The following is a 25220-nucleotide window of genomic DNA, read 5'->3' on the forward strand; positions in this document are numbered from 1 at the left end:
GGACAGTACCACTAACTGTTTAGCTTCTGGGGGCCAGTACACCTTACACGCCCCCACAGCCTTCTTGAATTCTTCAAGCACAGACTGCCTGGCACATGCCTCTCTCAGGTCCTCGGGTACCTCAACAACTCACTTGAATTTCAAAGTGCTATTCTCTTCACGGACGGACGGCTCCTGTTTTGCCTAGGACATTTCCATCAAGACATCTGCCATGACTGGCTGATTGTCTTGTCCAGCTCTTAGTGCAAACTCTCCCTGAGCTTTACCCTCTTCAAGACCCTTTGCCAAGATGGGCCTTTACAGCTTTGCCTCATTACCACTCTGGCACTGCCGCTGTAAGTCTGCGACCACCAACTCCTTCTCTTGTAGAAGTCCTCCTAATGCTTCTCTGAGCACCACCATATCTTCAAATGTGGCCTTGTTCACGGTTTGACACTTTGACAGGTGACCTCTGAGCTCAGAGACTTCCTTCTCCAGCTCATCCACTCTGTGCCCAGGACCCTTTCTCGTTCGACATGCTCTTTTACCGTCTCTTTAAGCATCTTTATTTCATGATCCTGTTCTCTTTTGGCCAGCATGTGTCGCACCATAACTTCTTTAATTATATTTTCAGATGGGCCAGCTTGCCCACCCAAACTCTGCTGCTTGAGAGTTCTATCTGTTCCTTCATCACCAGGTTTAGCTTTCTCTTGGGTCTTCCATCCATTACCTTCGACTGCCTCTAGGGTCTCTGCTGGGCTCTCTGAAGAATCACTGTTCTTGCTCCCAGACTCAAAAACTGAGTTTTTGTCAGATTTTTGTTCCTTCAAATGCTTTACTTCGGCTTGTAAATCTGTCACTTTTTCCTACTCCCGAGACAACTCTTTGGCGAGGTCCTGGAACTCCTGCACTTTGTTCCAGCAGGTCATTTCCAGCTGAGACACGTTTTCTGCATTCTCCTGCCAAGCAGAGCACAGCTTCTCCTCGGTGGAGTGGAGGGTATGGAGCAGCTTCTGCTCCTGCACATCCTTCTCTCTGAGCTGAGCCTTGACTACCGAGAGCTCGGACTCCAGGTGACGCACCTGATCCAGCTGCGTGGAGTTGGCAGCTTTCATACTCGACACCTTCAACCTCTCTTGAGGCTCTGCCCGGTCACCCTTAGGTACCTTTCTACTCTCTAGAACTTAAGAGAACTCCACACTCTCCAGCTCTTCAGCATCAGGTTCTCTGGAGGCTTCACCATACTCAACAGCTTGACTCTGGTGGGATCTTTTTTGCTGAGGTGCGTGTTTAGCCCGCTACGTAGCTTTGAGGTAGCTTTTGGTGCCGCCAACGCGTTCCCGAGTGCCCGACGGCCCGCCGGTACAAATTTGGCGCAAATCGTAGAACACGAAAATTTCCGTCCCTTACCAGGCACTCAACCGCCGGCCCCTTTTCACGCCCATTTCACGCAGTTTACCGGGCGCTCAATTTTGACATTGGTCTGCAGTACCGCAATGAACACCAGGTGTCATCATTGTATTTTTTTTTTAATCAGAGACCACAAGGTGGCAGGATTGCCTTATTTAATAGAATGCTAATGTCTTTCAGTAAAGCTTTGCCTTAAATGACATTTTTAAATAGCTTTTTTGAAGGAACCGGCTGCAGGAACCCGGGGGCAGGTTGTCAGGGGACTGCAGGAGACCGGGGGCAGGTTGTCAGGGGCTGCAGGAGACCGGGGGCAGGTTGTCAGAGGCTGCAGGAGACCGGGGGCAGGTTGTCAGGGGGCTGCAGGAGACCGGGGGCAGGTTGTCAGGGGCTGCAGGAGACCGGGGGCAGGTTGTCAGAGGCTGCAGGAGACCGGGGGCAGGTTGTCAGGGGCTGCAGGAGACCGGGGGCAGGTTGTCAGAGGCTGCAGGAGACCGGGGGCAGGTTGTCAGAGGCTGCAGGAGACCGGGGGCAGGTTGTCAGAGGCTGCAGGAGACCGGGGGCAGGTTGTCAGGGGGCTGCAGGAGACCGGGGGCAGGTTGTCAGGGGCTGCAGGAGACCGGGGGCAGGTTGTCAGAGGCTGCAGGAGACCGGGGGCAGGTTGTCAGGGGCTGCAGGAGACAGGGGGCAGGTCTGCCAGACTGAGTGTAACATAGGGCAGTGGAGTGGTAGGGGTAGGGAGATGTGTGACGCGGCCGGGCAGCTTGTCACTCAATCCCCTGTTCTCTGCACTGTGTGGCCGGTGGGCGGGTATGGGGGCGGGGCTATTTCCTTTTGTCGCCAGACATTCATCCCATTCATCCCCCTTGTGCCATGCTGTCTGGCCGGGGTGGGAGTCAGTGGTGTGCGTCCGGAGGAGGAAGGTCGGGTGTCAGCGCTCTGTGAGCCTGTGTGTGACACAGGGCAATGGAGTGGGAGGGGCGGGGAGATGTGTGACGCGGCCGGGCAGCTTGTCACTCAATCCCCTGTTCTCTGCACAGTGTGGCCGCTGGGCGGGCACGGGGGCGGGGCCAGCGTCCTGTGAGGCCGGGTCACTGTCCATCTCGCCGGGCTCTGTGTGCTGTGGGAAATTTAAAGCTTGGAAGCCGCCTGCTGGTAAGTATGTACACCCCTATGGGCACCACCAATACATAGCTACTGTATGGGGTCAGCTGTGTGGGGCATGGCAGGGATACAGGCTGTCCCGGTGGGGTGGGGGGAGGGGAAGCTCAGCACAGTGTATGGGGTCAGCTGTGTGGGGCATGGCGGGGATACAGGCTGTCCCGGTGGGGTGGAGGGAGGGGAAGCTCAGCACAGTGTTTGGGGTCAGCTGTGTGGGGCATGGTAGGGATACAGGCTGTCCCGGTGGGGTGGAGGAAGGGGAAGCTCAGCACAGTGTATGGGGTCAGCTGTGTGGGGCATGGTAGGGATACAGGCTGTCCCGGTGGGGGGAGGGGAAGCTCAGCACAGTGTATGGGGTCAGCTGTGTGGGGCATGGCGGGGATACAGGCTGTCCCGGTGGGGTGGAGGGAGGGGAAGCTCAGCACAGTGTTTGGGGTCAGCTGTGTGGGGCATGGCAGGGATACAGGCTGTCCCGGTGGGGGGAGGGGAAGCTCAGCACAGTGTATGGGGTCAGCTGTGTGGGGCATGGCGGGGATACTGGCTGTCCCGGTGGGGTGGAGGGAGGGGAAGCACAGCACAGTGTATGGGGTCAGCTGTGTGGGGCATGGTAGGGATACAGGCTGTCCCGGTGGGGTGGAGGGAGGGGAAGCTCAGCACAGTGTATGGGGTCAGCTGTGTGGGGCATGGTAGGGATACAGGCTGTCCCGGTGGGGGGAGGGGAAGCTCAGCACAGTGTATGGGGTCAGCTGTGTGGGGCATGGTAGGGATACAGGCTGTCCCGGTGGGGTGGAGGGAGGGGAAGCTCAGCACAGTGTTTGGGGTCAGCTGTGTGGGGCATGGCAGGGATACAGGCTGTCCCGGTGGGGGGAGGGGAAGCTCAGCACAGTGTATGGGGTCAGCTGTGTGGGGCATGGCGGGGATACAGGCTGTCCCGGTGGGGTGGAGGGAGGGGAAGCACAGCACAGTGTATGGGGTCAGCTGTGTGGGGCATGGTAGGGATACAGGCTGTCCCGGTGGGGTGGAGGGAGGGGAAGCTCAGCACAGTGTATGGGGTCAGCTGTGTGGGGCATGGTAGGGATACAGGCTGTCCCGGTGGGGTGGAGGAAGGGGAAGCTCAGCACAGTGTATGGGGTCAGCTGTGTGGGGCATGGCGGGGATACAGGCTGTCCCGGTGGGGTGGAGGGAGGGGAAGCACAGCACAGTGTATGGGGTCAGCTGTGTGGGGCATGGTAGGGATACAGGCTGTCCCGGTGGGGTGGAGGGAAGGGAAGCTCAGCACAGTGTATGGGGTCAGCTGTGTGGGGCATGGCAGGGATACAGGCTGTCCCGGTGGGGTGGAGGGAGGGGAAGCTCAGCACAGTGTATGGGGTCAGCTGTGTGGGGCATGGCAGGGATACAGGCTGTCCCGGTGGGGTGGAGGGAGGGGAAGCTCAGCACAGTGTATGGGGTCAGCTGTGTGGGGCATGGCAGGGATACAGGCTGTCCCGGTGGGGTGGAGGAAGGGGAAGCTCAGCACAGTGTATGGGGTCAGCTGTGTGGGGCATGGCGGGGATACAGGCTGTCCCGGTGGGGTGGAGGGAGGGGAAGCACAGCACAGTGTATGGGGTCAGCTGTGTGGGGCATGGTAGGGATACAGGCTGTCCCGGTGGGGTGGAGGGAGGGGAAGCTCAGCACAGTGTATGGGGTCAGCTGTGTGGGGCATGGCGGGGATACAGGCTGTCCCGGTGGGGTGGAGGGAGGGGAAGCACAGCACAGTGTATGGGGTCAGCTGTGTGGGGCATGGTAGGGATACAGGCTGTCCCGGTGGGGTGGAGGGAGGGGAAGCTCAGCACAGTGTATGGGGTCAGCTGTGTGGGGCATGGTAGGGATACAGGCTGTCCCGGTGGGGTGGAGGAAGGGGAAGCTCAGCACAGTGTATGGGGTCAGCTGTGTGGGGCATGGCGGGGATACAGGCTGTCCCGGTGGGGTGGAGGGAGGGGAAGCACAGCACAGTGTATGGGGTCAGCTGTGTGGGGCATGGTAGGGATACAGGCTGTCCCGGTGGGGTGGAGGGAGGGGAAGCTCAGCACAGTGTATGGGGTCAGCTGTGTGGGGCATGGCAGGGATACAGGCTGTCCCGGTGGGGTGGAGGGAGGGGAAGCTCAGCACAGTGTATGGGGTCAGCTGTGTGGGGCATGGCAGGGATACAGGCTGTCCCGGTGGGGTGGAGGGAGGGGAAGCTCAGCACAGTGTATGGGGTCAGCTGTGTGGGGCATGGCAGGGATACAGGCTGTCCCGGTGGGGTGGAGGAAGGGGAAGCTCAGCACAGTGTATGGGGTCAGCTGTGTGGGGCATGGCGGGGATACAGGCTGTCCCGGTGGGGTGGAGGGAGGGGAAGCACAGCACAGTGTATGGGGTCAGCTGTGTGGGGCATGGTAGGGATACAGGCTGTCCCGGTGGGGTGGAGGGAGGGGAAGCTCAGCACAGTGTATGGGGTCAGCTGTGTGGGGCATGGCAGGGATACAGGCTGTCCCGGTGGGGTGGAGGGAGGGGAAGCTCAGCACAGTGTATGGGGTCAGCTGTGTGGGGCATGGCAGGGATACAGGCTGTCCCGGTGGGGTGAGGGGAAGCTCAGCACAGTGTATGGGGTCAGCTGTGTGGGGCATGGCAGGGATACAGGCTGTCCCGGTGGGGTGAGGGGAAGCTCAGCACAGTGTATGGGGTCAGCTGTGTGGGGCATGGCAGGGATACAGGCTGTCCCGGTGGGGTGGGGGGAAGCTCAGCACAGTGTATGGGGTCAGCTGTGTGGGGCATGGCAGGGATACAGGCTGTCCCGGTGGGGTGGAGGGAGGGGAAGCTCAGCACAGTGTATGGGGTCAGCTGTGTGGGGCATGGCAGGGATACAGGCTGTCCCGGTGGGGTGGGGGGAGGGGAAGCTCAGCACAGTGTATGGGGTCAGCTGTGTGGGGCATGGCAGGGATACAGGCTGTCCCGGTGGGGTGGGGGGAGGGGAAGCTCAGCACAGTGTATGGGGTCAGCTGTGTGGGGCATGGTAGGGATACAGGCTGTCCCGGTGGGGTGGAGGGAGGGGAAGCTCAGCACAGTGTATGGGGTCAGCTGTGTGGGGCATGGCAGGGATACAGGCTGTCCCGGTGGGGTGGGGGGAGGGGAAGCTCAGCACAGTGTATGGGGTCAGCTGTGTGGGGCATGGCAGGGATACAGGCTGTCCCGGTGGGGTGGGGGGAGGGGAAGCTCAGCACAGTGTATGGGGTCAGCTGTGTGGGGCATGGCAGGGATACAGGCTGTCCCGGTGGGGTGGAGGGAGGGGTAGCTCAGCACAGAGTATGGGGTCAGCTGTGGGGGGCACGGCAGGGATACAGGCTGTCCAGTTGGGGTGGAGGGAGGGGATGCTCAGCACAGTATATGGGGTCAGCTGTGGGGGGCACGGCGGGGATACAGGCTGTCCCGGTGGGTGGGAGGGTGAGCTGACATGCAGGGGGCTGTGTTATCACTGCTGTGAACACTAGCAGGGCTTAGAATAGAAATAATAGTAAAATACAATAATTCGATAATTCATTTTTTTTTCTTTCCCTGTTTGTCATTAGCTAACAGAGCATAACCCACAGGTAACACTTGAGGAAGCCGCCACCGCGCGCTGTGTCTGCTGGAACCATACACTCATGGATGAAGATTCATATTTAATGTATTAATAGAATTAATAGGATTTAGAATAAAAATAATTTTAAAATTCAATAATTTCCTTTTTTTTTTCAACTAGTTAACAAGGCATCTCAGAGACTGAACTGGCTCCATGTGGCAAGGACAACAAATTTCCCTGCTGGACGACATCACGATGGAGGGACGATGCTCTCCGGCCTCCATCATAATGTGGACCAGCTAGCCTCTTCATCCTTTGTTTGGGTAAGTAAAAATCCATGTACGTATCGTCAAAGTAGCTGTCATGACACGTACATTCATGTATGTGTATACATGTATATACAGTCACCTGTCATGACACCAGAGAGCTGTGTGGCTCTGTAGCACTCTCCAGCACCACACAGCGTCCTACACAGCATTGCGGCCTGCCCCCGGGCTCCTGCAGCCCCTGACAACCTGCCCCCGGGCTCCTGCAGCCCCTGACAACCTGCCCCCGGGCTCCTGCAGCCCCTGACAACCTGCCCCCGGGCTCCTGCAGCCCCTGACAACCTGCCCCCGGGCTCCTGCAGCCCCTGACAACCTGCCCCCGGGCTCCTGCAGCCCCTGACAACCTGCCCCCGGGCTCCTGCAGCCCCTGACAACCTGCCCCCGGGCTCCTGCAGCCCCTGACAACCTGCCCCCTGCAAGTGCCGCAGAGTCCCTGGCAGTGCCGCAGAGTCCCTGGCAGTGCCGCAGAGTCCCTGGCAGTGCCGCAGAGTCCCTGGCAGTCTCACTCAGTGCCTGTGATAAGAGTGGTCCCTAAAATGTGGGGGGGCGCCGTGCCCTCACCCTCCGAAAAATCTCCCCTTCCATGCCAATTGGCACTTCGAGGGCCCGGTAAGCGACGGCCATTTGCCACGGTCGTTACCCGGTTCTCGACATGCCAATGCCATCAGGCAAGTCGAGGTCTGGGTAAGAAACGTGGCTATACCACGTATGTTACCGGGATCTCGATACTATCCTGTGGATGGAACGTGGGGGGGAGCTCGCGGTTCTGGGTCTGTTTCTCTTGAACCACAAGTCACAGCTAACCAGTTTTGGTGTCTTTTTCGTAGTGGAGACTCTCAGCTGTCCACCCTGGGAGCGACTAATGTCTGGCTCTTACGGCACGGGAGTGGTGGTCCTCAGAGCCAGGGCCTAGGTTCTCCGGAACCGCAAGTCGCAGCCGGGCGAAACGGGTCTTAAAATCTGGGGAATTCCCTCGGTTTTCATCCCCCAAAGTGGCTCGTCACTGTGCGCTTAGGCTAGCCGGCTCTCAACCTCAGTATGTCACATTCAACAGTGAGAGCCGGCTAATGGTGCAGGCTTGAGGGGGAACAAATGCCCAACAGAGCAGCACACAGCCCCAATAAATATTTCCCCACATCAGTCTGGTAATTAGATTTCAAATGACACCCCAGTGGCCCCTCTGGCTTTACCAGAAGTCGCACCAGGGGCCCAATATCTGATTTGGACAGCAGATTTGAAAAGACATTTTGAGGCCTTGGGTCGGTTTTGAGGTTCTGAAACCCCACAACTACCCAGCAGAAGGTACCAGGCCAACCAAACTTGGCAGGAAAATTGTCCAGGATGCCTCCTACAAACAGAGACATCACTTGTCCCCCTGCTGCCCAGGGAATTTGAATTCTGGGGTCAGAGCATGGCTGTCCATTGATGAAAAGGATCCTGGTGGTGCAGGCTTGAGGGGGAACAAATGCCCAACAGAGCAGCACACAGCCGCAATAAATGTTCCCTCACATCAGTATGGTAATTAGCTTTCAAATGACACCCCAGTGGCCCCTCTGGATTTTACAGAAGTCGCACCAGGGGCCCAATATCTGATTTGGACAGCAGATTTGAAAAGACATTTTGAGGCCTTGGGTCGGTTTTGAGGTTCTGAAACCCCACAACTACCAAGCAGAAGGTACCAGGCCAACCAAACTTGGCAGGAATATTCTCCAGGATGCCTCCTTCAAACAGAGTCATAACTTGTCCCCCTGCTGCCCAGGGAATTTGAATTCAGGGGTCAGTGCATGGCTGTCCATTGATGAAAAGGATCCTGGTGGTGCAAGCTTGAGGGGGAACAAATGCCCAACAGAGCAGCACACAGCCCCAATAAATGTTCCCTCACATCAGTCTGGTAATTAGCTTTCAAACCACACCCCAATGGCCCCTCTGGCTTTACCAGATGTCGCACCAGGGGCCCAATATCTGATTGATTTGGACAGCAGATTTGAAAAGACATTTTGAGGCCTTGGGTCGGTTTTGAGGTTCTGAAACCCCACAACTACCCAGCAGAAGGTACCAGGCCAACCAAACTTGGCAGTAATATTGTCCAGGATGCCACCTACATACAGAGACATGACTTGTCCCCCTGCTCCCCATGGAATTTGATTTCAGGGGGTCAGAGCATGGCTGTCCATGGATAAAAATGGTCCTGGTGGTGCAAGCTTGAGGGGGCACAAATGCCCAACAGAGAAGCACACAGCCCCAATAAATGTTCCCTCACATTTGTGTGGTAATTTGCTTTCAATTAACACCCCAGTGGCCCCTCTGGCTTTACCAGAAGTCGCACCAGGGGCCCAATATCTGATTTTGACAGGATGCCTCACAGAGACATCACTTTTCCCCCTGCTCCCCATCGAATTTGATTTCCTACCAAGTTTGGTTGGCCTGGTACCTTCTGCTGGGTAGTTGTGGGGTTTCAGAACCTCAAAACCGACCCAAGGCCTCAAAATGTCTTTTCAAATCTGCTGTCCAAATCAGATATTGGGCCCCTGGTGCGACTTCTGGTAAAGCCAGAGGGGCCACTGGGGTGTCATTTTAAAGCTAATTACCAGACTGATGTGAGGGAACATTTATTGGGGCTGTGTGCTGCTCTGTTAGGCATTTGTGCCCCCTCAAGCCTGCACCACCAGGATCCTTTTCATCAATGGACAGCCATGCTCTGACCCCAGAATTCAAATTCCCTGGGCAGCAGGGGGACAAGTGATGTCTCTGTTTGTAGGAGGCATCCTGGACAATTTTCCTGCCAAGTTTGGTTGGCCTGGTACCTTCTGCTGGGTAGTTGTGGGGTTTCAGAACCTCAAAACCGACCCAAGACCTCAAAATGTCTTTTCAAATCTGCTGTCCAAATCAGATATTGGGCACCTGGTGCGACCTCTGTTAAAGCCAGAGGGACCACTGGGGTGTCATTTGAAAGCTAACTACCAGACTGATGTGAGGGAACATTTATTGGGGCTGTGTGCTGCTCTGTTGGGCATTTGTTCCCCCTCAGGCCTTCACCACCTGAATCCTTTTCATCAGTGGACAGCCATCCTCTGACCCCTGAATTCAAATTCCCTGGGCAGCAGGGGGACAAGTGATGTCTCTGTTTGAAGGAGGCATCCTGGACAATATTCCTGCCAAGTTTGGTTGCCCTGGTACCTTCTGCTGGGTAATTGTGAGGTTTCAGAAGCTCAAAACCGACCCAAGGCCTCAAAATGTCTTTTCAAATCTGCTGTCCAAATCAGATATTGGGCCCCTGGTGCGACTTCTGGTAAAGCCAGAGGGGCCACTTGGGTGTCATTTGAAAGCTAATTACCAGACTGATGTGAGGGAACATTTATTGGGGCTGTGTGCTGCTCTGTTGGGCATTTGTTCCCCCTCAAGCCTGCACCACCAGGATCCTTTTTTATCAATGGACAGCCATGCACTGACCCCAGAAATCAAATTCCCTGGGCAGCAGGGGGACAAGTGATGTCTCTGTTTGTAGGAGGCATCCTGGACAATATTCCAATATGAAACGTGAATATACTACGTGTGTTACCGGGCTCTCGATACTATCCTTTGGATGGAACGTGGGGGGAGCTCGCGGTTCTGGGTCTGTTTCTCTTGAACCACAAGTCACAGCAACCCAGTTTTGGTGTCTTTTTCGTAGCGGAGACTCTCAGCAGTCCACCCTGGGAGCGACTAATGTCTGGCGCTTACGGCACGGGAGTGGTGGTCCTCAGAGCCAGGGCCTAGGTTCTCCGGAACCGCAAGTCGCAGCCGGGCGAAACGGGTCTTAAAATCTGGGGAATTCCCTCGGTTTTCATCCCCCAAAGTGGCTCGTCACTGTGCGCTTAGGCTGCGGAGCTACCCAGCAAAAAGATGAAAACGTCGGCCATTTTGACAGGGAGCGGGGGGTGCGAAACATTTTCCCCCTGGCATGTGATATGTCAATCGAATAGAGAATTTCACCCAGAAAACAATGGCGTGCTTTTTTTCCACGTTGCGTTAGTGGTTTTCGATTTAATGTGGCGTTTTACTTTTGTTTTAGGCAAAATGAATGATATTCTCCAAAAGTGCCAGCGAGAAGAGGGGGCCCTGAAATGTGTGGGGGGGCACCGTGCCCTCACCCTCCGAAAGATCTAGTGGCCGACTGCCACCGCCACGGAGATATGATCGATTTCCAATGCATGTCTACAAGAAAAACGTGCCAAAACTTCGAGGGTTCAATGGTCTGATGCTAGCCCTTTTACGGGAAGAAATCCCAAGGTGTGCCCTTCAAATAGACACCAAAAGCATGTGGCTGCAAATTGTGGTTCCAGAGAAATGAGACCAAGACCTCCGGCACCCAAGGTTCAATGCAAATTGGATGGTCAAGGCCTGGTTAACGAACGGGGCGTGTATGCGGCTGTTACCCGGATCTCGATATAGTAATTTAAATGGAACGGAGATACCACTTTGATTAGGTGGTTACACTTCCTCTTGTACCTAGGTGGCACAAGAAGACGTGGAGCTGCCTTTTTCTTGCAGTGACTAGGGTTCGAATCCTTTTATTGTTTAACTCAATATTTATTTTTCTATTTCTTTAAGGGGTGTGTTCTTAAACTTGAGTAGTGACAGCACAGCCAATCATGATGAGGAGGAAGTTGAGGTGAGGATTTGAATATGGGGCATGTCTTTACTTGCTTTCAAACTGCCTACGAGGAAAGATGGCTGAGAGACAAACTGTAAGTACATAAATCAGCAACCCGGTTTTGGTGTCTATTTGAAGTGCAGTGCCTGGGCTTTCTTCCCCTAAAAGCGCTAGTGTCCAGGGCTTATGAAGGCAGAGCAGTGACCCCAGATTTTGGGCATTTTTTTTCTCATAGATATGCATTGGAAAGTGGATAAGGGTGGTCCGTTTTGGGCAAATTTCTCTGGAATTCAAGTCACTGCAGGGCAGTGAGGGTCTTAAAATTTGTGGGAGACTCTGTACTCACCCTGTTAAAGATCTAGATTCTGTGTGCATCAGCCACGGAGATATAATCGCTTAGCTCCCTATGATGAATCCCATTAATTTAGGACTTTGACAATTTTTTCACCTACAAATTACCAGAAGTCCTAAATGAATGGCATAGTAGGAAAAGCGCACTGGCAAATAGTACATGTGTTGATGAGCATGCTTCCTATAATTTATAGCATTTTTTACAGAGAGGCTTCAAAATGGCACATGCTCTGAAGTACAATTCGAATTGACCCAGATTCCTTGTCCTTAACTATGTGCACATGCTGCGGATTATGTGCGGATTCATCCGCGCGGATTTTGTAAAATCCGCAGGTCAAAAGACCTGCGGTTTTACCTGCGGATTGCTCTGCGGTTTTGCCCTGCGGTTTTTCATCTCCTCAATGGAGGAGATGGCAAACCGCAGGAGAATCCGCAGAAAGAATTGACATGTCAATTCTTTCTGCGGATTGAAAACCGCAGATAATCTGCGCGGAAAATTCCGCACCGTCGGCACTGCGGTTTTTGATTCCCATAGGGAATCATGGTACTGTACACCGCAGCAAAAACTGCTGCGGGTCCGCCGCGGCCAAAACCGCTGCGGAACCGCAGCAAAATCCGCAGCGTGTGCACACAGCCTAAGATGTCTTTTATTTTTTCTAGGATTTTGCACACTACAATTATGAAGAATCATTGGTCCCTGTTTCCCAAAAAAGAGGTGGGTTGAATCATAAAAGAACATGAGGCTGTGGTGTCACATGCAATATTTAATAGCATTTCATATTCGGTTTCAGCTATTTCTGATGGTAATGGTGAAAAAGTGAAGCGTTCCAGGGAGGTGGAGGTGTTTACCATACAGGTAATGTTCTGCTCACATATTCATCCACGTTCCCATTTGTTCTCCATCCTCTTAACCACATTACTCTCTCTGTAGGTCAGAGGTTGGCGTCGGTACAGAATGTTAAAACTGATAAACGATGCCCTGGAACATCAGGATGAAGCATACCAGTTGAAACCCAAGGTACGGAGTCCTGTTAAATTACTTTTACGCGGGATGATTTATCAGGCTATTACGCCCATCTAGCACCTCGATTGTCAATGTGACTTTACACACAACTATTAAGCAACTGTCGCTCAGTAGTCGGTGATGAGCGACTATCGTTCCAATTGTGCACGACCACACACCGGACACTAAATGATATTCCCTCAGTCACTCAGATCATGCAGTGTTGTTTTGTTTGGCTGAGTACATGCTATCGCCAGTATTTCATTAGCACACTGGCTGGGGAACAGTTCCAGTCTTTTGTCTGCACTGCATTAGCACTGTGAAGAGGTTTGTACTACACCACGATGCATGACACTTCACCAAATAGCACTCCGGTATATGATAAAAGGGTTAAACGCTCACCCGAATGCTGACCGAGGCATCCTGCAGTACTTCAGGACCTTCAACAGCATCAGAGATCATTTGATCTCCAACATCATTGAAGGTCCTGCAAGAAGCCTCATTGAGCAGCGGTGTCATTCAGGTGTGTAAAGCCAGCCCTTTGATTTAAAAAAAAAAAAAAAAAAAAAAAGTGACAATGAACACTGAGCAACTTCTAGATCAGCAATCTTGGGCAGAAAACAAGTATTTTGCTCTGAAGGTACACAGCCTATCAGTACAGGATCCATTAAAGTTGTTCACTGACTGGGGTGGGAGGTGGTAGGGGAGGTAGTGAAGAAAAAATAAAATAAAATCAGTTGGAAAAAAAACTTGCACATCTCCACAGCCAGGTTGTCTACATTCAACCCTTCTGATTGCAGGCACAGACATCTCAGAACCTCCCATATAACAAAGGAGATAAGAGTTGGTGTGTAGAAAACATTGCTATGCGGAGGGGTAGACATTACATTTTTATAAAATAAAATGAGCAAACTCCACATAGCAAAGTTTTCTACAGCCCTTAACTTGTTATCTCCTTTCCTATCTGCTACTATTGTGACCTGACTCGCAGCCTAAGGCTATGTGCACACGGGGAAAATCCACCTGCGGATTTTTCTGCGCAGAATTCACGAAATCCGCAGGTCAAATGAGCTGCATTTTTCCTGCGGATTTCTTCCTTTTTTAGTGCAGTTTTGATGCGGTTTTTCAGTGCGGTTTTCCCCCTGCGGTTTTTGAGAATGGGGAGATAGAAAACCGCACAAAAGAAGTCACATGCAGTTGTTTGAAAACCGCACACCCACTTTCTGCAGCGTCTGCACAGATTTTTTTTTTTCCATAGATTTACATGCTACTGTAAATCACTGTGCGGTTCTGCGGGAAAAATGCATCGTGTGCACATGGCCTAAAAGCATCTTTGATTACAGTATATAATGTATAATATTTTGTGGGTGACAATGTTGCCGAGGTGCCATACCAGACTGTCACTATGTATAATGTTGCACTGTGCAATATTGATCAAATTTTTTTCTCTCCCCAGTTTGGATACGGTTTCACAAATTGGCAATAATGAAGATGGAGAAAGGAAGCTATGCCATTGCTGTAAAGCACAGGAATAAGACCAAATATAGTTTTATGTTTGTTTCTCTAAATAACATGACGTTTGCTTTGGTTTTGTTCCCTTTTCTATAGTATAGTGGTGATATGAATATGATATGTACATGTCAGCATACCCTGTGGACTTTTTCTACTGTGAATTTTAGGAGCTTGACACTTGCACAATGAATAATGATGAGGTGTCCGTGTGACCAGAGGTTACAGAATGCAATTGTACCCATTGTATCTGATGAGGTTATTCTCATATGTGTTTTTCTGTCACAGGCCAGAAAAAGGAGATGAAAGTAGAATGGTCCTGGATAATCAGACAGTGCATGCACTAGGGCTCATGCCTTGTCTTTCAGGCAACTAACTCACAGCTATGTGAATACAGCTACAAGCAAGCTAAAGTACTTAATGACTAGTAGGGAGTGAGAGGTGCTATAAAAGTACAGAGTACCTGAAGGCCATGAGTACAAAGATGGCTTTACAAACCCTAATACCATTAAACAAGTCTTCTATAGCCCACACACAACTACAACATAGCCAGCTTAAATAATATTTTATTGAATTAAAACGAAAGCTCAAACTGTTAAAAATATAATTCAAATAAGAGTGCATTTACTCAGGCAATTAATCCAGTGACATTGTCAAGGGATGGGCCTTAAATTTATCAGCTCAGATCCCTGTGCATAGTCCTCACTTTGGCCATGATGCCAGAGCAATTGACAGGTTTTTTTCATCATTGCTGATAGCCCTAGGCCTTAAAAGCGTACAAATTTTTATATATATATATTTACTGTGACAGATCTGTCACTTCTCTGTGTGCGAAATTCACAGTAAATATGCAGGTGACTACATTGCATATTTACTGCAACGTGTACCAGTTTTACGTGCAAGAACCATCCATACGCATGTGTGGATCAGCCCTTGGAATCCCCTGTTTCTATATATATATATATATATATATATATATATTACACACACACATTGGAAAGAAACAGGGGATTCCAAGGGCTGAGCCACACATGCGTATGGATGGTTCTTGCACATAAAACTGGTACACGTTGCAGTAAATATGCAATGTAGTCACCTGCATATTTACTGTGAATTTTGCACACAGAGAAGTGACAGATCTGTCACTTCTGTGTTTTAACCCTGTAACATCTTATCTGATATACCAGCACAGATGTTACAGGTGGATGGGGCATCAAGGGTTAATTACTTACCTCCTTCTGCACACTTATTGCAGGATACACACGGATTTTGTGTGCATTCCACATTTGCAGAAATCACACAAAACACTTGATAACAATATGCATGTGTGGATGGGCCACAAGTTTGAAGACCCCCCCCTGAATATATATATATATAAAAAGTTTAGTTACGCTTTAACAATACACTAGAATAAAAACCATTAGTTTAATAAACAAAAACATTGCAGAGCAGCAACATGCACATTATTTAAAAGACTAAATTTCACCTGCAAAAGAGAAAAAAAAAAGTTAGAATAGACTCAATTAAAGGTGAACTATAGTATTAGAAGAACAGCTGCCTCCTTGCAAAAAACTGCCACTTCCAAACTGGCGTTAAGTGAAGTCATGATGCTCAGCTCCATTGAACTCAATAGAGCTGAGCCTCAATATCACATATTTCTGGAAGCTGTTTTTCTGTTGCTAGAGTACCCACCTAAAACGCAAACAAAAATGAACTTTAACTTCGGAGTCTCTTCAGCATGACCACAGGGTTCATATTCCATCTCCTCATCTGCGATGTACTTGTTTCTTTAGTGCTTAGAAGGAAAAAGGAATGATGTTACAACTGAAAGATATGCATAAAAAAATCCACACTTCTAGAATACTGGCACTCAGCCAAAGTACAGTAATGCTTCACAGAAATGCTGCAAAGTGTTACTATGCTTTAAGGTTTTTCCATGAGTCCTGGCTATCACATTAAAGGGTGAGCGCCGGTGGCAGGATTTTTTTTTTCTTCCAATGTTATCCCCTATCCATAGAATAGTTTTTAAAGTTCCATACAATAGAATTATCTACAGTTTCAAACTCAGTGGCTGGTGTGGCTAGTCCCTGACAAGTACAGTAAGAATTTAATATAAATAGAAGTGTTCAATAATTACCTTGAAGAGCTCCTTTTCTGGTTCTGCCTCATGGAACGTGTCTGCATGAGAAAGGACGGGGAAGGTACATGTGCCCTGAAATGAATACATTAGTATTAAAAGCTGGTAATGAGTGCATCCATTAGCTTGGCACCATGGTATTGGAGTAAAGGTATTTTCACCTTGCACTCGAAGTCTCTTCATGCTCACTCTCCAGTTCTTCGGGAATCAGTTCTGGTATCTGGGAACTGTGGACTGCAGCTGTCTGGTCTCTTCTTCCCCTGGTGTTCTCTTCTGCAACCCTTTAGGGGAATCAAAAAGAAGAAAAAAATAAGTCTTTGTCAAGTTTATTTCAAAGCATGTATTATTTTCATTTCACAATAAAATACCTTGAAGTGCTGGCTGTGGCTTCTTGACTCGCTGACTTCCGTGCTTCCATCAGTAGGCTTTGTCCATGGCAAATGTCATCCATGTTCTTTTCCCGGTAGTTCCTGTCCGCTGTAAGATTTGAATGTGCCAAATACCTGGCGACCAGACGTTGTTGCACGTCAGTACATCTTGAGAGAGTCCAGGATTCAAGCACTTTTCTAACCATCTGGCTGGTGACTATGGGGAGATGAAACCTAAAAAAAAAAAAAAAAAAATTTTATATATATATACACTACATGTAGAGACTAAGTTGTATGACTTTTAAGAATTCCCTCGGTTTTCATCCCCCAAAGTGGCTCGTCACTGTGCGCTTAGGCTACGGAGCTACCCAGCAAAAAGATGAAAACGTCGGCCATTTTGACAGGGAGCGGGGGGTGCGAAACATTTTCCCCCTGGCGTGCGATATGTCAATCGAATAGAGAACTTCACCCAGAAAACAATGGCGTGCTTTTTTTCCACGTTGCGTTAGTGGTTTTCGATTTAATGTGGCGTTTTACTTTTGTTTTAGGCAAAATGAATGATATTCTCCACTAACAAAGTGCCAGCGAGAAGAGGGGGCCCTGAAATGTGTGTGTTTGTGTGTGTGTGTGTGGGGGGGGGGTGCACCCGTGCCCTCACCCTCCGAAAAATCTCCCCTTCCATGCCAATTGGCACGTCGAGGGCCCGGTAAGCGACGGCCATTTGCCACAGTCGTTACCCGGTTCTCGACAGGCCAATGCCATCAGGCAAGTCGAGGTCTGGGTAAGAAACGTGAATATACTATGTGTGTTACCGGGCTCTCGATACTATCCTTTGGATGGAACGTGGGAACAATGGGATGCATTGTGCTATGCGTTTAAGCGGAAACGCTTAAAAACGCAACGTGTGCACATAGCCTCAGAGTAAACATAACCAGTGCCAGAGGGTCCACAAATAGTGCCAGAGTGCCCCATAAACAGTGGCAGACAGTACACATAAGCAGTGCCAGAGGGTACACATGAACAAATAGTGCACCTAGGAACAGTACCATTGTCCCCATAAGCTGTACCAACAAAGTCAAGGCGCTCTCCATCTCCTCCTTGACAGGAGAGGAGAGGGAGAGAAAAAAAGAAAGACAGACAGAGAGAGACAATATTTCCGTCTGGAGAGACCGCGGATGTCCCACCTGAGGCCCTAAAGTTTACTTTGCATTCACCTTCAATAGACATACATTGGAATGTGCCAGAGAGAACAGTGTTTTTACACTATGTGTGGACCCAGCCAAACACACTGTGATCACAGGAAACAGTGGCAGACAGTACACATAAGCAGTGCCAGAGGGTACACATGAACAAATAGTGCACCTAGGAACAGTACCATTGTCCCCATAAGCTGTACCAACAAAGTCAAGGCGCTCTCCATCTCCTCCTTGACAGGAGAGGAGAGGGAGAGAAAAAAAGAAAGAGAGACAGAGACAGACAATATTTCCCTCTGGAGAGACCGCGGATGTCCCACCTGAGGCCCTAAAGTTTACTTTGCATTCACCTTCAATAGACATACATTGGAATGTGCCAGAGAGAACAGTGTTTTTACACTATGTGTGGACCCAGCCAAACACAAAGGCTGTGTGCACACGCTGCGGATTTTGCTGCGGTTCCGCAGCGGTTTTGGCCGCTGCGGACCCGCAGCAGTTTTTTTTTTGTAAATTCTTTATTTTAGAATTTTTTAAGTTTTTGAACATCACCATTAAACACAACACCAATTCTCAGGTACAGTTGGCGACATATTAAATAGTGTCTGGTTTAGGGCGGGAAGGGAGGAGAAAATAAGGAAAAAATAGGTAGGGGAGGAAAGGAAAAAAGAAAGGGAAGGGGAAAAGGGAACATATTCATATACAATATCAACAACATTAACAATAACAACATGTGGTTGACAACATGAGCACAATCATTGCATGGGTGCACTTCAAAAAATAACGCTTCTCCATGTAATACAATTGAGCTATCTAATATGGGGTAGTAAGGCCAGGAGCCCCAAAGCAGAAGCCACCCAATTCAGTAGAGCCTAACAAAACAAAAAACTCCAGAATGTTCCTAAAGAGGATTGTCTTCTAAGTACCTATTCCAAGGGGCCCAAGTCGACACGAAAGCTTTATGATTATAGATTTCCCAGCTAGACAGCTCCTCTAAACGATAAATCTGATTTATTTTCGTATACCATTCTCCCAACGTGGGAGGAGCTACATCCTTCCAATGGGCAGCTATCAACTGTCTCGCCGCACTCAACATCAGTGGAAGAAGCCCATGTTTTTTTGGTAAAAAATCTTTTGACGGGCATGAAAGGAGAGCTTCCGTGGCTCCAAGATCCACCTTTATTAATCCTAATTTTTTGAGAACTAACTCAACTCCCTCCCAAAAAATTCGCAATCTAGGACATTCCCAGAATATATGCATATGATGTCCTCTAGGATTGAGGCATCGCCAGCAATCATCATTATCCACGAGGCCTAACTGGAACAACTTAGCTGGAGTTAAATGCCACCTAGTTAATATTTTATAAGAATTCTCCTGCAAAAGTACACATCTAGAAAAACCCCTAGCATTTGACAGCATTTTAGATATTTGATCTTCTGTAAACGTGATATTAAGTTCAATTTCCCACGAATGTATAAATGAGGGTTTAGAATGTACATTCGGAGAGATGAGATGTGAGTAAATGCGGGATATAATTTTCTGCCGTGGGGATGGAAGTTTAATCATAATATCTAGCCAGGACCAATTAGATTTAGACGGGAATCTCCTTCCAAACTGTAAAAGTATGCGTTTGATGTGTTGTTTCTGGAGAAAATTTGTTGGTTGGACCGATGCCCCCTGTGGCCAAGATCCCTCCCGCAAAGTGTTATTACTATAAAAACTATTTAACGTTTCTCTAGGGAGGTTGGACCATAAATTGTATGGATCCTGAAAGTCTTGCTCTAACAAATAGGGAATTGAGCCAATCGGTGTCAATGTGGAGGGGAAAGTATCTTCCGGGAACTCTCCCATTACCAATCTTTTAATACGCAACGTAGTTGTAGTTACCTCATCCAACCTAAGAGAGGCCGGCGGCTTAGCCCTAGTCCAGAGATACGGCAAACCTCTCGGGCCCAGTAAAGCCCAGTCAACACTATCCCCCTCCTCCCTTTCAGCACAGGACACCACCTTTAACCATCTACTGAGATGGATAGCCTTATAATATAAAAGAAGGTCTGGAACCCCTAACCCTCCAAAAGAGAGAGGACGAGAAAGAAACTTATAAGGTAACCTAGCCCTTTTATTTTTCCATATAAATTTTCCAATAAGGGATTTTAATGTTCCAAAAAATGTCAGGGGAATCCGAATCGGAACCATGTTCATGGTATATAGTATAATGGGCATTATATATGCCTTAAACACATTAATACGACCCATCCAGGATAAAGTGGGTAAGCTATACTTCTGCATCAGGTTTTTGACCTTTGAATTAAAGGAGTGTAATTGTCATGGAATAGGTTAGTGGGGTCTCTAGTTATCATTATTCCCAAATATCTAATAGAATTAGTAGCCCAAGAGAATGGAATCTGCGTACGAATGGTGGAGGTCTGAGAGTGAGGGAGACCAATGTTTAACACTTCAGATTTTGACAAATTGATTTTGAAATTAGAAAGGAGACCAAAATGATGAAAGGCTTGAAGAATAATTGGAAAGGCCTGGGATGGATTGGAGATAAGGAAAAGCAAATCGTCTGCGAAAGCTAGAGTCTTAAGTGACCTCTGACCCACCGTCAACCCCTCTATACGTTGATCTTGTCTGATGCTTTGTATCAAAGTTTCTATAACTAAAATGAACAAAGAAGGCGACAAGGGGCAACCCTGTCTAGTCCCGTTGCTAATCCCAAAACTATCTGACAGGGTGCCGTTGACTCTGACCTTGGCCGTCGGTTGTGAATAAAGCGAGAGGACTGCTGTTATATATTGAGGGGGGAAGCCAAACTTAATCATTACTTGTTCCATAAACCTCCAGCTCACTCTATCGAAAGCCTTCTCAGCATCCGTCGACAAGAGCATCAAGGGCATACCCCGAGTCTTAGCAAACATTATAGACTGAATGACTTTAGTAGAATTATCCTTCCCCTCCCTGCCTCTTACAAAGCCTACTTGGTCTGCATAAATTAGCTTAGGTAAGAAATTGCTTAATCTGCCCGCTAATATTTTAGCCCACATCTTGATATCTGCATTAAGCAGTGATATTGGTCTGTAGCTAGTGCACAGATTGGGATCTTTACCCTCCTTAGGGAGGACTGTGATGTATGCCTCCAAGGATTGTCTAGGGGGGAGCTGGCCTGCTAAATAGGAATTAAACAAAGACACTAGGTGAGGTAACAGTGGTTTTATAAACTTTTTATAATAGATAATGGGAAGACCATCTGGGCCCGGTGCCTTTCCGTTCGGAATAGTAGAAAGAATGTCTAAAATCTCTGTAGGGGTAACTGGGGCAGTCAATAAGGACTGACCTTCAAGAGTTATTTTAGGGAGATGTAACGAGGTCAAAAATTCTTTCATTTTTGCTAAGGCTGTGACTGGCTCCTGCATGCTATCAGGTGTATTTAAATTGTATAAATTTTCATAAAAGTCTTTAAACTCCCTGGCAATATCTGCAGTCCCGAGAATTGAAGAGCCATCTAAAGCTCTAAGTTGTCTAATAAACGTCTTTTCCTTTTGTTTCTTAAGTAGGGATGTCATAAGCTTACTACTCTTATTGCCATGGAGATAAAACTTCTGTCTACTTCTCATATAAATTTTTGCTGATTTAATGTTTAAAAGGTTTTTTAATGAGGTTCTCAGATCTGTCAGTTCTGACAATATTTTATTTACCTGAGATCTCTTATGTAACCTCTCGAAGGAACTGATTTGATGTAGAATAGACACAACCTTTTTTGATCGCTCCTTTTTCAAATATGAGCCTAGGGCTATAAATTCCCCTCTCATTACTGCTTTATGAGATTCCCACACCATAGGCAAGGGCGGGCCTGAGTGCAAATTATTCTGAAAAAAGAAGTCAAGAGTACTTGTCAGTTTTTCAATGTGAGAATCCGAGTCCAAAAGAGTTTCATTCAGTGACCACGACCCAGCCGGCCGTGGTAGAGTTTTTATCTCTATGTCAAGAAAAATGGGAGCGTGATCTGAGAGAGAAATGATATCTATATTAGCTTTTCTAACTAATTGGAGATTAGCTGTTTGTACCAGTAGGTAATCAATTCTGTGATAGCTATTATTCGGATGGGAATAAAAAGTATAATCTCTGCCCGAAGGAAAAAGCGTTCTCCAAGGGTCTATCAGATGCAATTTTTGTAATGAAAGGTGTAATCGTCTCAGCGCCCTCTGAGAAAGAGCCGATCTGCCCGTTGAAGTATCTAAGGCTGGGTTCAAAGATACATTAAAATCCCCTCCCACCAACAACAGACCCTCAGTAAAAAGTTCCAGAACATTCAATGTTTTACACAGCCAACCTATCTGGTTCCTATTTGGGGCATATAAGTTACACAAGGTAATCTTAGTGTTAGCCAAAAAGCCCTTAATTATAATGTACCTGCCTTCTGAATCAGATAAACAATCGCTCAAAATAAAAGGAACATTTTTCTTTATAGCAATACTCACTCCACCCGACGCTGAACCGCCCGTACTGTGATACCAGGTCGGGTAGCGAGATCTAGACATATCTGGGACTCTCCCTTTTTTAAAATGTGTCTCCTGCAGGAAAACTATACTAGATTTCTTTGAGTGCAAAAGATTCATCACTTGGCTTCTCTTATTCGGAGAGCGTAAGCCCTTTACATTATACGAGGCCACAGTTATAGTGGCTAAGTTCACCTTATCACCCATTATTTGTTAAAGAAGGTAATAAAAAGGATTCCTCCGTCATCAAACCACAGAAATTAAAAGAAAAAAACAAAGAGATAAGAAAAATAACAAAAAACCTAAAAATTATTAAGATAAAACATGAGAAATACAACAAGAACCAACTACCTGTCTGTGGCAGAGGCAGGGGGTCAAAAATACCTCCCATAACAGAACAGGAAAAAACATTTCTGACACACGAGTGGCATATGTTAACTTATACGGCAATTGAATGATATCAACACCTGAATAAATGTCAAACTTAGCAAGCTAAAATAGGATAAAGCATGTCCGAACGGGCCGAGGGGTCCGGCTCCAGTGTGGAAAAAACAAATACAACCGGGAGAAGCACAAGAAAGCTCAGGGGGGTATCTCCTTTTCCGTTCCAGATTTCCCTCTTTTGGGAGTCGAGCGTCTCTTTCCCAAGACCCAGTCCCCCTGTCCTCCAGTAAAAGCATGAACAGGGGGAGGCGTACGATGATCCATGTCTAGAGGAAGCCAGGAAGGAATGTCCATAGGGGCAATGCCAAAAGCGTCCCATATTTTGGGTAAATCTTCAGGGGTCCGAACCATTATTTGCCTACCATCTCCTTGTATAGATATACCAAACGGAAACAGCCATTTATACAAGATTTTACGCGAGCGTAACACCTCCAGGAGGGGCCTTAGGACTCTTCTTTTTGCAAGGGTCGACGGCGCAACATCCTGATAAAGATGAATAGCAGATCCCTCATAAGAAAGATTTTTAATGTCTCTTGAAGCGGACAAAATAGCATTGGTATCCAAATAGCTCAGTAGGCCGCAAATCACATCCCTTGGAGGTTCCGTTGGTTTCGGCTTTGGTCTAAGAGATCTATGCACCCTTTCTATTACAATTCGGTCACATGTTTCTTGTGGAATTAAGAGGGCAAAGATCTCCTTAGTAGCTTTTTCCAATATCTCTGTGGAAACACTTTCAGGCAAGCCTTTTATCCGTATGTTCTTTCTGCGACTCCGATTTTCCTGATCCTCAAGGGCCAGAAAAGAGTTGTTAAGCTGTATTCTGTGATAATCTAGATGTTCTCTCATAGCATTGGAGTGGCTAATGATAGAGGACTGAGAGGACTCCAAAGACTCCACTCTATTACCAATGTGTAACAAGTCCGCTCTCATACCAGATATTTCATTAACCAATGGTTTCATAGCCTGTGCTAATAATTTTTTAAAAAACGATCTAGAAAGTTTCCCAGAGTCTGATTGAGTGACATCGCTGCCAGAAGCATCGTCACTGGAATCTGAGTCCTCGGCATGCTCCTCCTCCACAACTTCTACAGGGAGCCTTTTAGCATTAGGTTTAGGCGTAGCAGATTTGTTTTTCAAAAATTTATCCATTTCACCTTGTTTGCTTCGATGCGCCTCCGCAGACAGCGGTTTTGCACGCTCTTTATTAGTTTTGACCATTTTGCTCAATTGAAGCGTGCCTAAAATTTACCACCCGTGCGTCAAGAAAAGTCTAGTACAGCATTTTGCTATATAAAAATAACCCCATGTAACTTGGAGGGTGAGGGGTTAAAAGTTGGAAACATCCGCGGGGAACCGCTGGAGCCGGCAGAGACAGGGTAGCGCCAACTCTCCACTGCTGCATTTATATCAGCCGACAGCAGCACTTCTATGTGGGGGGAGCGATATCCCCCGCTCAGGCCTTGCAGAAAGTCTCAGCAACGCCGGGGGCCGTCAACAACCTGTCTGGCCCAGAGCCAGCACCCTCCTCCCCCTCATGCAGCTCATGCAGCGACAGCAATCCCCGCAGGCCACACAGACAGCACACCGGGGGTTTCCTCTCACCGCCTTGTGCTCCAACAGGCGAGACCGCTCCCTGCTCTGCGGTCACACACCTCCACCAAGGGCCTCCTGCGGTCCGGATCTCCGGGTCTTGTACTCAGGGGGATATATAAAGATGGCGCCCGTCTTCCTCCAGCGCCGCAGCACTCTCCACGAGGCCGCTCAGCGCTCCGGTGCCGCATCTCCACACCACCCCTCACCTTCTTCTCCAAGCCCGGGGCACTCTAAAAATCTTTTTTGTCGCTTTTATGCCGCTTTTATCTGGGCCAAATAAGGCGATTTTGTGGCTAGGAGCGGGAGCTGCCATAAAACACGTCCTCCCTGTGTGAGATCCAGGCCACGCCCCGACCCGCAGCAGTTTTTGCTGCGGTGTACAGTACCATGATTCCCTATGGGAATCAAAAACCGCAGTGCAGACGGTGCGGAATTTTCCGCGCGGATTATCTGCGGTTTTCAATCCGCAGAAAGAATTGACATGTCAATTCTTTCTGCGGATTCTCCTGCGGTTTGCCATCTCCTCCATTGAGGAGATGAAAAACCGCAGGGCAAAACCGCAGAGCAATCCGCAGGTAAAACCGCAGGTCTTTTGACCTGCGGTTTCACCTGCGGATTTTACAAAATCCGCGCGGATGAATCCGCACATAATCCGCAGCGTGTGCACACAGCCAAACAGACTGTGATCACAGGAGAAGGTGGGAACAACTCCTGTACATTAGGAAGATAAATACTGCTGGGGGTTCTGTAATATACTTACTGCTTTGCTGGTGAAGACGACATTGCATCCATATCTGTGTTCATTGCATCCATATCTGTGTGCATTGCATCCATATCTGTGTTCAGGCTTCACTTCACTGAGCTGTTAGAATTGTGTGGGAACTTGGTCACAATTCAAAAAGAAACTGTTCTTTGCAAGGCTTATCATTGGTCCCCCATTTAAACTCCTCCCTCCAATGAATCTCATCAGGCAAGTCGATGTCTGGGTAAGAAACGTGGCTATACCACGTATGTTACCGGGACCTCGATACTATCCTTTGGA

General features: G+C 48.7%; 1 protein-coding gene across 3 annotated transcripts; it reads left to right on the forward strand.

Annotated features, from left to right (window-relative positions):
- Positions 1 to 2080: 2080 nt before the first annotated feature.
- LOC141058123 (uncharacterized) lies at positions 2081 to 14090 on the forward strand. 3 transcript variants are annotated; one of them, XM_073554284.1, is made up of 7 exons: positions 5992 to 6447; positions 10502 to 10719; positions 11041 to 11101; positions 12095 to 12149; positions 12226 to 12290; positions 12366 to 12452; positions 13894 to 14090. In XM_073554284.1, the coding sequence occupies exons 2-7, from the start codon at positions 10637 to 10639 to the stop codon at positions 13921 to 13923; spliced, it is 381 nt and encodes a 126-aa protein (XP_073410385.1). In that variant the 5' UTR covers positions 5992 to 6447; positions 10502 to 10636; the 3' UTR covers positions 13924 to 14090. The 3 variants fall into 3 exon arrangements, with proteins under 3 accessions (XP_073410384.1, XP_073410385.1, XP_073410386.1); XM_073554283.1 differs by lacking the exons at positions 10502 to 10719; positions 11041 to 11101 and adding an exon at positions 2081 to 2541 and having other exon boundaries at positions 6305 to 6447; XM_073554285.1 differs by lacking the exons at positions 5992 to 6447; positions 10502 to 10719 and having other exon boundaries at positions 11074 to 11177.
- Positions 14091 to 25220: the final 11130 nt, after the last annotated feature.

Source organism: Dendrobates tinctorius, unplaced genomic scaffold (genome assembly GCF_039654945.1).
Source record: "Dendrobates tinctorius isolate UK_male_01 unplaced genomic scaffold, ASM3965494v1 ptg000210l, whole genome shotgun sequence".
Lineage (NCBI taxonomy): Eukaryota > Metazoa > Chordata > Amphibia > Anura > Dendrobatidae > Dendrobates > Dendrobates tinctorius.

Excerpts from the sequence above, each read along its gene's own strand:
- LOC141058123 (XM_073554283.1), top strand. The coding sequence starts at position 2,199 with ATGGGGGCGGGGCTATTTCCTTTTGTCGCCAGACATTCATCCCATTCA. Across the intron at positions 6,448-12,094 it reads CCTCTTCATCCTTTGTTTGG|GATTTTGCACACTACAATTA; the intron begins GTAAGTAAAAAT and ends TATTTTTTCTAG. Across the intron at positions 12,453-13,893 it reads CATACCAGTTGAAACCCAAG|TTTGGATACGGTTTCACAAA; the intron begins GTACGGAGTCCT and ends TTCTCTCCCCAG.